We start from the raw sequence: 14,021 nt of genomic DNA, 5'->3' as shown, positions 1-14,021 counted from the left end.
CATTTTGTTTCTCTGAAATCTGTTTAAGTCGTTATTTTATCTAGATTTGAGAAGTCTAAGCATTTTTCAAGGCTAGTACATTCTCAAAAACAAAAGAAATTACTAACTGAACAAGAATTTTCCTCTTGAATGGGGAAAACTTAAGATGAATAGGTTGAAATGTGTATTTGTAGGAATACATTATTTTGGTCAGTTTAAGCCCTGTTGCTTCTTTAACAAATAGAAAAACAAGAATATGATGCACACATTTGAAAGTATTACAGATTACAAAAGGACAGTTTTTTAAAGAATATTTTAACAGAGTTCTCTAAATACATAAATCCAATAATTTTTATTATTCTAGAATACGTGTTATTGAAAAGTTAAATTATTTCACATTGTATGGATTAATTACTCACAGAATGACGTTTCAAGTTCTGCTAATTATGGCCACCAAACACATGCTGGATGCAGGTGTTAAAACACCCACACGTTTTCTCGTAAATGATTCAAATGGCCTTTTTGCTGCCCTGGTGAACCACCTTATAGTTCAACCTCCGACCTGGCGTGAAGTTGCAGAGGGGTGTGGGGAGTTGTGGTTTGTTGGTGTGATGAAGTATTATGTTACCAGTCCCTGAATCAGTACTGGGGTAAAAACATGATAGGTCTGTAAACATACACAAAAAGTGCAGCAGCAATGAACACAATGTGTAGCTTTTGTCATCCAGTTTGCGTCTGATGTGAGGGAAGCATTTATCAGACCTTTTCTCCAAGCATTTAAAATAAAGTGTAAAATCTATCAGAAATAATAGAAAATTACCGCAGTTTTGCTAGACAGGTAAAAAAAAAAGTGGTGACACAATCATTGTGGTTGACATTCAGATCCTCCTCCACTTGTAAGAGTGTGAATGGGTGGGGGGAATTTGACAACATGGGGACAAGGGGGGTCCCTCATGTCATCTCCCACAAGATACCGACAATATGGGGACAGGGGGGGTCCCTCATGTCATCTCCCACAAGATACCGCCCTGGGCAGTTGCCCATGTCACCCATATCAGAAACTGGTTAAACGCCCTCACTTTTCCCACAATCTTGCTGTCAAAATTGCATGTTTGAGCAGGCAATAAAACTGATGTGAGCACACATATCTATGTAAACAAATCATAATTTGTGGCGTGTGCATTTAAATCTTACACACACTCAACTCCAGCTCGCTTGCTCCTTGCATTTTGAGTGCGAGTTTGGCCTTGTATTTGCGTTAACAGAGTGCATGTAATTTAACCACACCACCAGCCACTCACAGATAGATCTTTTTCAATCAAAACAGAGAATTAATTTCAAATACTGCATGAATCGTCCTAAACCAAGTGATAGAAACTACAAAACGGTAGGATTTATAAAATTGCACAAGATAATAAAACATGAACGTTGCAGCTAAGCATAGAAATGTGCATGCCTACATTGCACATTTTAGACAAGATCCTATATTCCTTGAGCTACTATCTGACATATGAAAAGTATTTCATCATTTTACAGTAGACTGATTGAGATAGATCTAGTCAAAAAAGATCTATGCCCTACTCTTGCATTGAAAGCCAAAGTCTCTCCCCAGCTGACTCTCATCCCCAACACTTTGGAAGAACTTGCTTCGCCAGACCCGCCAACTATGATGATTTTCCACCTACAACATTTAAGATTAAAATATAACATCAGATCAATAAAAGAAACAATGGTAATACAGAAATGTGGGCTTAATGAAAGGTATGTTTAGTACCTGCTAAAGAGCCAAATAGTACTTTTAATCTGACCAAGGTTTCTAATTAAAATGCATATTCCTATTTACTGAATATGACTGCATGTTTCAACAATCTTTTTATAGAGATGCTGAAAAACGTGTGAACGTTATTTATGAACAACAGGAAGAAGCAGCTCTTTAGTTCGTCTTGCATTTGATTTAAGTCTATTCAGTACACAAAATACATGGTGGATCTTTGTTCTGGATTTGGTTAAATTGACTCCCAAAGGGGTAGTGATAAATCTATAACTTATCATTACCCCTTGTTTCTCACATTGTTTAAAAGTTTTATATGTTTACATAACTTTCATTGACACGTGACTGGCATATGATCAGATTGTAACTTGTTTCCTATTCTAGCTATAAATAAAACCATATCTATTCTTCATCTGGTACAACTTTCAAATTAAGCATCAAAAGATAATTTCTTTCTTTACAGTTTACATTATTGATTCACATTTTTAAATTGTTTTCCTGTACTCTTCTACTTCTTGTTCCTCTTTTTTGACTTTGTTTATGAACTGCACATAGCAGAGATGGAGATACGAATCTTAGGCTTGTAACTGAGTAATACCCAACTCCCAAATATTTGAGATTCAGCTCAAATTTGTGGTCTAAACACTAACACAAATCCAAACTTAACTTGGGCTTGTGTTCCTAAACTTGAGTCCCATTAACAATCTTTATCTCATGTAATAAGGAGTCACAAATCAAGTGCAGTTGAAGTGCTGTTCAACCTTATGCATTATTTGGCTGGGCACTGATATCTTGTTTTGTTGTTCAAGTCAAATATCCAGCAGGATCCAGTGGGAATGTTTTAAACAATGTCAGATGGTACACTGATGGGAGAGTGTACCATCTACTACAAGCCACCTGGATGGCTTGTAGACACCATCCAGGTGTCTACAAGCTCAAAGTTGTAGACACCTGGAGCAAAGATCTCCTGATCTCTATTTGCTTGACCTCTCAAATACAGCTAAATACTTGTGTATTTGCTTTCAAACATCCTGTCAAGCATCACATCCAGCAAATGTTTGCTATTTGCAAATAGCAGAAACAATTGTCATCCATGAAAGGCTCTTTAATTTCTTTTTGTGCAGCAGATTGCAGTGAATGTTAGAATTTGGTGAGATAGACTCCAGCCATTTGGCAAAGAAACGACTTTTCTCTGTGTGCTGATTGGATTGTTCAGTTTATCACATCTGAACTGTGACGATAAGAAAAAACACCCAACAACAGGACACAAATGCAAGATGATGGGAAAAGGTGATAAAGGAAATGGGTCCTGTCTTTGTGAATGCCAACAAGCCAACAAACCTCACTGTCATGGGAAAAAGTTGCATTGTGGTATGAGTTAAACCACAGTACCACTGCAATACATTACATTAAATAAACCAAGTTCTATTCATGCATTTGGACAAATTTAATGCGCCAAAAGTATCTGTTTCTGTTGTTTGAAAACATTGGGCTACTTTTAAAAGGCGTTAAGTAGAGGACATATCTCTCATACAGTGTGACCGCTAATATTACAATACGACCATCTGTAAATGTTCTTCCTGAACAACAGGAACAAACATTTCTTCAGTTCCTCTTAGTTGTTTGAGTGTTTTATTCTGCTTCTCTTGTCTCACATTTGGTTACTTTGAGTCAAATCAGTCTGATAAATACAGCAGAGTATTTAGTGACACTTTTTTATTCAGGATCATGCTTATCCAAAATTAATCTAAAATTATGATGAATCCACTCTTCAGACAACCCAGTCCTTGTTTCTCTGTGATTAAAATGAAGCGACTGTAAGCATGAAAGTTAACAACAAAAGGCTTCAGGGCCTTTATATTAACATAAAAATGCATTTTACTGTTATTAGTTTAATTAACATGAGAATTTTAGCTGCTAATTTGCCTCAGTTCATGCTCAGTTTGTGAACTAAGATTTCATTTTATCTGCGGCCGCAGACTTCACGCCTGCAACTTCATGCAGGCGTGAAGTTGCACTTTGTTAGAATATGACAAAGTGACAAGGCCTAGCAACTTTTTTTCATCTTATGATTAGAAAGGTTAGGAGACAATTTAAAAAAAAAGGAAAACTAGCCAAGAGGCAGCTTTTCATAGTAATTGAGAAGAAAGAGTAGTGGTTTTTGAGATAATTTATTACTCTGAGCATCTTTCTACAATAATCTGAACATCTAGTTGTCATTTTTTAGGTGAATTAATTTCTCTGTATTTTATTGCAGAAAGTTTGACATGTGCATCTACATAAACAGCTTCATGTACTAAAATCCTACAAAAAACCTTGAAGTGATTTTGTTAATTTTGTGTTTATAATTGTGAGGTTTTCCTTGCTGAATAAATGTAGTCAAATATAGGATTTATTTTTTCTTCTTTTAGGTGATTTGGGTGCTGACCATCTGAAGCACTAAGATGTAACAAACCGCCCTTCATATTTTGCCGATAAGTGTAAATGCCACTTAGAAAAATACTTTCTTTAGAAACTCTCTGAGAAAAAAAAACCTCCAGCACATCTTCACTGTTTATTAAATTTACTCCTTTAGTCTGTGTTCTTACCTTACATTCAGTTCATAGAAAATACATTCAGACATGACACCTGCTCTGAAAGTGCCAGCTTGTCAATGAACGTCAAACCCAAAAACAATTTAAAGCATGAAAAGAGAAACAGCTTCTCCCATTTCTTCATTTGTTCATAGTAATACAAATATTTCTGAAGTGTCATCATCCTGTACTATAAAAATATAGTCATATACTGAAAATGGAAGTCAGGTAAATTCTTTTGACTATTACTCAGTAGCCAGTGTTCATTTGATTTTTGTTAATATTTATTTGTATACATATGGCAAATAATTTATTGATGTCTAGCTGAGAACTAATTTTCTAGAACTTTTAAAAAAATGTAATAAAATGGAAATCAGCTTTAAGAGCTTTCCTTAAAAAACAAAACAAAACCCCTACATTTACATGTAAAGATGATCTCCAACCTACAGGGTGACTGTAATAACTTAGGTGATCTTTGGGGCAGGTGTTGCACAGTGTAGTGCTATTTGGATTTCCTTTTTTGCATCCAGTGTTCAGAAAAAAAACCAAAACAAAAATCAATGTTTTCAGCTTATGCAGCGTACACCAGAAATAAATAAAGATAGAGGACATTTAATCAATGAAAAGAAACCCCAGATCTACTTTAAAAGCAAATAAAATGTTCTTGAATAGTTCAAGATGAAAAAGAGATGAAATATTGTCATCATTCTCTAAACAATATTTATCTGAGTTTTTAGTGTAAGAGCGACCAAAAATATTGATTTTCCTTTAACACTCGATTTGTACAAATAAGGCTTTTTAATACACCTTGCAATACTGTTTTTTATAACTTGTGCTAAATGCTGCTGGAAACACATCGGCATCGGGAAACAGCCGGGAAGAGAAGCTGCACTGTGGTCACAGCTTTTGTACCTTAAGGCATATGCACATGCCTACAGAGCACATGTGCATAGAGCAGGGATTAAAGTGGTTTTCATACAGGAAAACACAAATATTCCCCAGAAAAAAAGAAGTAGGTCTGAATTAATAACTCTTGCAAAAAATTCAACTGGAAATCAAAAACAGGGGATCAGAAACAATAAATATAGAAGCAGATGTGTCATCTCCACCTAATCCACAAAACGTCTTGAAAAAAATCTATTTAAGCCTTGCGATCCAAGAAAAACAAAACAAAAAGTCTCTTCAGAGTCTGTTAATAGAGGCGTCCACTCAATAGGAGGGAAAAGAAACTAAAAACGATTCACATTTATCATCTTGGCATATATTCTGCAGGAACTCCGGACATGTTTCTTTTCTTCAGAGCAGCGTCTATGGTCCTGATCAGCTCGTCAATGTTCACTCGCATATCCGGAGTATACGGGTCGTACTCGAGCTTCCGCAGTCCCGATCGCTTGAAGTTCCCGTCCTTCTGGCCCTCGACGCAGAGCAGCCGGTCCTCTGAGACTTTCAAGCCCAGAAACTGGACCATCGCCTTGAGGTGGGAGAAAAGGTCCCTCTTCAGCTCCTCAAAGTGAACCACATGGACGTTCTTCCCGTACGTCAGCCAGTCCAAGGTGTGAGAAGCCCACCAAGGGGCGTAGTTCTTCACAAACTCAGGCCACTCTGCAAGACAAAGTGAATAAACAGGCGGTGAACGTCCATGAAATGTAAAGTAATAGAACATTAAACTGAAACATTGTTGTGACAAACCATTCAGTGTAGTATAAATATGATTTATGATTTGATGACTGTAGCTTAAAGCTGAAACCCAAACTTCAGTTTCTCAGAAAAAATTTATATCTAATTACTCCAATAATTACGTCTTTGTAGAAGTATTATGAATGATAATAGAGACGTGACCCACAAAATATGCTTAGTTTACGGGAAGAAAAAACAGGTGGACGGTCTGGATTGTTGCTCAATGATTCAAAGTTCTCTTTTTAGATGAAAGTAAATTTCACGTTTCATTTGGAGATCAGGATCCCAGAGTGTAAAGGAAGAGTTGAGAGTAAAAAAATCCAATTTACTTCATGGTAAAAAGTAAAGTTTCCAGAGTCACTCGTGATTTGGGGATCCATGTCATCTTCTGGTGTTGCTGTTTTCTGAAGTCCATGGTTTACTCAACCATTCACCAGGGTTTTGTTGAGATGCTGATTTCATTTTCAAGGAGCTCTTGGCACTTTCTCACACTGCCAAGCATACCAAAAGCTGATTACCATGTGAGCAGCGTGTCACTGTGCTTGAATGGCCACCAAGCTAGTCTGACCTAAACCCTACATCGAATATTTAACGATTGTCGAGCAGAAGATGAGAAACTGCAGAGCAAACTATACAGATGAAATGAGATGTGCAGCAATCTGGGTTTTTTTTTAACAGGAGTGGCTTTACATCACACTATATGAATGTAGTAATTCATGCAAAAAGTGCTTCTTACTACAAGTAGCCACAACTTAAATGGTTATACTGTAGAATACATGGATTACCTTTTCAATAACCCCACTTTTTGTATTTAAAATCTTTTAATTATTAGTCTGATGTGAGGTTTTAGCTTTGTAAAATAATCCTGGATTTTCATTAACTATGAATAAAATGTTTATCAAAAAGAAAAAAGCTAATAATTGATGTGTCTAATAGAGTTTTTAAATTTTTAATTAAATTACTAAAATAAATAAATTCTTTAGTCATGTTATGATTTATTGAGGCTGTAAGTATAGCCGGGCAGTGATCATTTAAAAATATTCTTCCCCTTGCATTATTTCACAGTTTTTGTTTTCCCACAGTTGCTTTATCAGATTGTAGCCTTTACTTAACCTGGATGAGCGGAAGAGTGTGAGAGTAAAAAGGGAAATGAGGAGATTAGAACAAGATAATGTTGTGGTTTAAACTCTCAGGTCTTTTGCAATTTTTGGGCAGGGTGTGATAAGTAATTCCTGAAGTGTCAAGTAGACGTTTTAGTTACCAATCAAACTCCAGCTGAACTTTACTGAGAATCCCCGTCTGCAACTTTTACTCAACAGTATTACAGCGGCCCATAAAGCAGAAGCTGGCAGGAGCTGTGTGCCGCATCAGAGTGAACCGCTGCTGAGAGGCTGACATTAAAGTTTAAAGCCTGCTGAGTTTGCAGAGATGTCCCAAAAACCAATGACTGGGGCAACTTTAATATTTCAGTAGGAGGGTTAACATTTTTGTCAAAGTGTATAAAGGATGACCAAGCAATAATTTAAGACCTAGAAAATGACTGCAATTTAAAACTAAAAAAAAAAAAAAAAAAATTTGAGATGAACTAGGAAATAAAATGAGCCCCAGGCAAACGTTGGGGTAATCAGCAATGTTTTTCAGTTTTTTTAGTAGATTTTTGTTTGTCTTTCTCTACTCTGTTAGATTTTCATTAATAAACAAAATTAGATTTCTATTTTAAATTATATGTCCTCATTTCCAGTCCTTGATGACATCCTTGAGCTCTTTGAGAGTCATGAATTTCCGGTCAGATGGTTGAAGAGGAAGCTCAGCTCCAAAAAGGGGAACATCCAGCTATTTTCTGTACACCCTTGTCCCTTAGAGGAGACAAGGGTGCTTAGGTGCTGGTGCCTATCTCCAGCTAACGTTCAAGGCGAGAGGCAGGGTCACCTTGGACAGGTCGCCAGTCTGTCGCAGCGCAACACAGAGACAGACAGGACACACAACCATGCACACACACACACTCACACCTACGGGGAATTTAGAAAGACCAATTTACCCAACAGTCATGTTTTTGGACTGTGGGAGGAAGCCGGAGCACCCGGAGAGAACCCACACATGCACAGGGAGAACATGCAAACTCCATGCAGAAAGACTCCGGGCCGGGAATCGAACCCAGGACCTTCTTGCTGCAAGGCAGCAGTGCTACCAATTGCACCACTGTGCAGCAAAAAGGGGAACAATTACTGAAGAAATAAAAATGCTTAAACATGAAGAAGACAAGAGGGTGAGATGGAGTTGTTCTGGTTCGAGTATGGAGTCTGAATATTGAACAGAATTTCTATTCAGAAATAACAAGCACTCTTTTTCTACTTTTTTCTCCAAATTGTTTCTGGATTATGTTGAGCTACACCTCGCATGCTTTCTTAAACCTTTCTTTAATGGAGAGATGAATCCTTTAAGTTGTGTCTACTTGTAATATAAAAGGATGAAAACACTAAGAAAAGAGAAACTGCAGAGAGCTACTGCATCCTGACACATCAAGATCATTTATGAGGTCATTGTTTTCTTTTCTTTGTGAGCTGAACGTCTCCTCTCCCTAATGTCTGTCTCAAAGAAGCAATTCTTCAGCATCCTCAAACCACGGCCTTCCTATATTTCTTTAAATATAATGTTGAAAAGAAATGAGTGCAATTCCTGTGTTAAACAACTCCTGAACCACCACAACATGAAACATCAGAAGAGGTTTTCCTGGAATAACAAGACAAAATACTCTTATTCCATCTGATTGCAATGAGAAAGTTTGGTCAAAAAAACAGAAACTGGACAAACTCTGAGCCTCCATCTGAGCATTGTATATGTCTGACAACTTACTGTATTCAGTAAAGCCATTTAAAGTGTGAATATGAGGAACTTAGGAACCACAGGACCATTCTGGTTCTGATTTCCTTTTTCAAGAGAAACCAGAGCTGAAAATACAAGAGGACCAAAATAAATTTAACTTTTCCTGTGAATATCATGTTTACACTGCCTTGCAAAACATCCAACCCTTTGAAAACCTTTACAGTTTGTCACATTACCTCTAAAAACATCAACGTGTTTTATTGAGATTTTATATGACGGACCACCACAAAGTACACAGAGTTGTCAAGTGGAAGGAAAATTATTTGTAGAAATTGCGCCAGCGCTCCTGGATCAATATTTGTGGAACCAACGCTGCCTGCGATAGTAGCTGTAGGACTTTACCAGCGGAATCGAAACATGATGCTGCCTCCGGACTTTCCACTTCACAGTGTTTGAAATATAGAGCAAATATTCCATTCTGCTTTATTTGGGGGCAGCAGGGTAGAGGGAACGGACATGCATGATACCTTCAGGCTTCTATTTGACATTCAAAAAGTATAAAGCCTTGTAAACAATGTATGTTTTCAGTGAACAACGGTGAAAAAAGGTGAAAGGATACCACTGCCTTCGCAGGACGTTGTATGTTGGTGTAAGTAGAAGGTTGTCGAAATTAAACTACTTACACAAGAGAATTAAACACCAAACAAGGAAAATAAGTCAGTGTGATTTGTAAGACATGGCTTTTGAATTAAACTGCTTCATGCTCATAAGTTGACTTTATGAAGCCAAGATGAAGTGAATCAATGTCAGTAACTTCATGTGAACCCGCCTCACTGCGGGCCTCAGACAAGTGTATCAAATAATACACGGCTCTGTACACAGTCTCATGCTGACACTCTGACTGGAGTCATTCTCTCTATTTGAACTGGCAGCTGTCAAAAAAAACAAACTTTCTGTGTACTGATGTCACTGCATGATTTGGCCAACAACAAAAGGAGGAAGGACTCATTGGGAATGGCAGGCCAAATGTGCTGATGCTCTGACAAAGAGAGACAACTGCTGGGTAGGCAATCTCCAGCCTCTGGAAAATCAATTGAACCTCACAAAAAGCTGAAGAGACGGCACATAAGTGAGACAAAACCAGCTGTCATGGTTACTGAGACGCAGTAGGGAGGGTGGATCTGGAGAGAAAATCATCACCCACAATATAGGAAATATGAGAGATATCAAAGCAAATCGGGATGAATTTAATTTGTAAAATTATGGCATGATAAATGAGAAGGGGGCTCAGAGCGTCGACTTGACTTGACTGTACAGATGCGTTATTATGCTATTGCAAAATGCACAGAGACTCATAGAATAAGACAAAGTGTTCACGTATCAGGCAGAGAGGGTTTTCAGTGGGGTTCCTTTTGCTTGTGATGTATAAATACAACTTTCCAGAGTCTTCCAAAAATATTCAAACTCCATTTGTAAAGTTATAGCTTCAACGTTTTAAATGTGACTGGATGTGACAAACCAACACAAAGCAGTGCTCAATAAGAAGCAGAAGCCCAACGATACATTATTTCGTTTTGTTTATTTTTTATTTATTGCCTTTTTTTCCTTTCTCACCCCACCCCCAAAAAATGGTCACAGATTTTCAATTGGATGTGGTGTGGACCAAAAAATAAAGTGATGAGTTCAGTATAGTGGGGATTTTTTCATTTATGTGGACACTGAAAGTGACAGCTATTGTATTTCATTGAGCAGAGGTAGCCTTTAGTGCTATCTTGCAGAATAAGCTAAACCAAGGGTGACAAACTGCATGAATTCAATGTGTCTTGCTTCAACACAAGAGATTCAAATAGCAGAAGATTTTTTTAATTGCATTGAGCAGATAAGTTGTGGAAAGTTACAGAATTACATGTCTACTTAGTCAAAAATCAGCACGTTTTTTGGGGATGAGTATTTTTGGTGACTGGGCATCAGGATTTTGCTGACAAAACTCAGCAAAATCTGATTTTTCTTCAAATCGGATTCCCCAGAAATGTTTCAGTGAACATTGAGCTACAAATTTGACCAGTTCAAATAGGTCAAACAAGTTTACATGGAAACATTTTCTCAGGGTCACTAGTTAGGAGTTTCCCGTAAATTGATATTTGATCAGACTAAGAAACTTGAGTTATCTTCAGTTCCAGTTATGTTATTGGCATAATGGGAACACGGATGAGCTGATACAGCAAGAGCTCAGTAAATGTTACTGCCACATGTGCCACATTTAAGAGTCTACAAAACATGAATGGTGGTGAATTGATGACAAAACAGTGACAAAAGCTGTGGCTTGCTGGTTGATTGTTTCATTTCTCTAAAAGGTCTAAATCATGTGCATGTTTTAGCAACAATCTTAGATAAAAAAAACCCCTTTGGCTTGGGTTTGACCCACATTTCCCTAATTTCTTCACCATCCTGCGTCACCATAAGTCATAATTTAACCTCATGCTATTCTACCATCTTGGTGAAAAAATAAAAAACAAAGCTCACACAGTTTATCTTGTATCTATTCATAGACTCTGTAAATTATTAATATTAACCTCAGTTTTCGGTATCTTACCTTTACCCCTCCAGTGGGCCTGCGAGGCAAACCCAACATGCCCACCATATTTGCGGTTAAATTCTGCCATCAAGGCTTTGTAGGGGTTTCGGATCATGAGGATGCTCGAATCAAAGGCTTCAATCTCCTTCTTGCCGCTCTCATGCGTCTTAATGCAGATCGTCCTCCCACTCCGCCAGTGGTCGCGCTCCCCTTTAAAGCCTATGAAACAATGAAATCCAACAACAAAATGTATGAAACACCCAAAAGTAGAGCTTTAACTTATATTATCACATGCTGAGTTGTAACCTTTGTTATAAAGGGAACCATCAAAGTAATAGCTGCCCGTGTACAAGCCGGTGGCGAGCTCTATGAGGTGGCGAGCCCAGGTGTTGCCGGCTCCTGGGAAACTGGCGAGCGCCACCAGCTGCTTAGTGCGAGCAGAAAGGAAGTGTCGGTCCATGCAGCGATTATCTGAGAGCAGAGTAAACAAGACAACTTAATCATTTGTTGTATAAAAACTGATGCATTATCTAGATTGATTAAGCGATGCGAGCTAAAATAGTTTCTAACCGTCAATTATTGCTCATTAACACAATAAAACCACAACCACTCATGGTTAGAAAAGGTCAAAGTGGTGATATTTTTCATTTGTGTGTGGGTGTTATTCTCCCTAATAGTGGTAAGTGATGTTTCTGTGTGATCACACTTGAGTTACGATAAATGTTGGATTTGAAGCAGGGCATGAAGCAGGGCGTTCCACTTCTTAAGACTTCATGCCTGACTTCAACTTTTTTTTCCTTTCGTCTTCACATTTAATATTCTGCTTTGCTTACTGAACAACATTTCTGCTTACCTAAGCCACAGCTGTCTGCTGTCCTAAGAAAACACTGCCTCCACAACACAGACAACCCACAGACAAACACTGCTGGGCAAGGAAATATAAGGAACTTGTTTACAAAATGCTTCTGTATCCTTCTATCGCTTTTTATAAAAAACAGGAAGAGTTATATTTTACAGAAGCACACAAATCTGGTCCACTCAGTAAAATCGGAACAATTAAGCAGGACACAGATTATTTAATTACTTCATAATTCATTTTAATAATATAAATATTGGGTTTTATTTCTGATGTTCTGATTGTCTTAAATCAGAGTTCATATTAAGAATTCATTTCTTCCTGAATGGTGAATGGACTGAAATTCTTCTCTTTTAATTTGATAATTTGTCTTTTAACCCTCCCTTGGTTTAATCAAGTTGTCCTGTCAGACTGTCAATTCCCGGAACCAAAAAAAAACTTGTAAAGTGCTCACGGGGTCAGTGCCGGACCACACGCAGAGTAAAAAACTTGCACAATCTAAATGACCCTGTCTCTTAAGACCGCAGAAGGGTTAAGGAATCCTAATCTGCTGCCTCAGTATTAAATAATTACAAGCCCTAACACAAACTAACATTTTTAGCAAAGACCTTTGTAAAGGCAGGTTATCAACAAATCCATTCTGGTCAGGTTGTTAGTCAGGCCATTGCATTGAGTCTGCATTAATAAAAGTTTTAAATGACAGTTGTTTGAACAACACTTTTCATTCATTTCCCTTTATTTGTTTCATTAAGTTTCATGGCTGCGTTTGATACAGTTCACCCTCAAAATACTGGCTGATACAGAAACTGGTGGCATAATCTGGTAAGCTGGTTAATTTTGTGTCATTTGGGATTTCTTAATCTGATCAAATAAAGATTGTGTGAGGTTCTTCAGGGTTGAATTCTTGGGCACCCTTTAATCAACGGTTACAGATTAGGGATTACAGAGTTTTAACAGATTATTATGCTATACAAACATAAATTCAACTTTATTTTTCTGTGGCACTCATAGGCCGCAGTGTCAGTGAGTACATGTCTCACACAGATTTCTTCCATCTTAATAAAAAATATATGGAAGTTTTTTTGTTTTGGTCCCAAAATGTAAGGTCAGAGATTAAATAAACTCATTGCATTTCAGCTCTAGAAGAAAAGTAGAGAAGCTTTTGCCGCCTTTAAATTAGGATTGAAGACAAGTTTGATGCAGCTTTCGCCTAAGGGTCATATCTTACTTTCCTTTGTTTTCTTTCTTGCCAGTTTATTTGTTTTTATTCTGCATTTTAATGTTTCTTTTGTTTTATGTGATTCTTGATCTTGCTTGCCACTAAAATATTTTTTAAATAAGTGGATTTACAGATAGAAGCATTGAGGAATAAAATGTAAACTTGGTAACATACCAACAAACAATAACAAAGCAATGAGTCAGAGAATATTCACCCTCCAGCACAGCACAAAGTCAGAGGTCAGAAATCTGATGCCGTAAGCAGGGAAAATTCTGCAACACTGGATTTCATAAATGATCATTTGTATTTTTTTCTGTCTGTTCCTGCATTAGTATTTAAAACTGATCAGTTTTGAGGTCTTTGCTGCAAAGGCCTTGATAAAAATTGACTTACCAAACTAAACTGGATTATAAGACATATATTGTCTGCCAGTTAACTTTTGTTTTCTAGCAATTACAAAACATTGCTATTTTCATCGTCATATTTTCTTTTGTCTCTTCGTGAAGTATGATTAAAGTCAAAATTGAATGTTTCAGAAGACAAAGCCA

The 14,021-nt window shown here is 37.3% G+C and overlaps 1 protein-coding gene across 1 annotated transcript in view; it reads right to left on the bottom strand.

The window, feature by feature from the left end:
• Positions 1 to 4,290: 4,290 nt before the first annotated feature.
• wscd2 (WSC domain containing 2) overlaps positions 4,291 to 14,021 on the bottom strand; it is a 49,206-nt gene continuing 39,475 nt past the window's right edge. The window contains exons 7-9 of the mRNA XM_028033905.1: positions 11,705 to 11,869; positions 11,417 to 11,617; positions 4,291 to 5,925 (exon numbers count right to left, since the gene is read on the bottom strand). Of these exons, the coding sequence (XP_027889706.1) occupies positions 5,573 to 5,925; positions 11,417 to 11,617; positions 11,705 to 11,869 (719 nt within the window). The 3' untranslated portion in view covers positions 4,291 to 5,572. The remainder of the gene's footprint in view (positions 5,926 to 11,416; positions 11,618 to 11,704; positions 11,870 to 14,021) is intronic.

This window comes from Xiphophorus couchianus, chromosome 12 (genome assembly GCF_001444195.1).
Source record: "Xiphophorus couchianus chromosome 12, X_couchianus-1.0, whole genome shotgun sequence".
Classification (NCBI taxonomy): Eukaryota; Metazoa; Chordata; class Actinopteri; order Cyprinodontiformes; family Poeciliidae; genus Xiphophorus; species Xiphophorus couchianus.
Note: the sequence above shows the minus strand (reverse complement) of the source record. Positions and strands in the feature narration are given on the sequence as shown.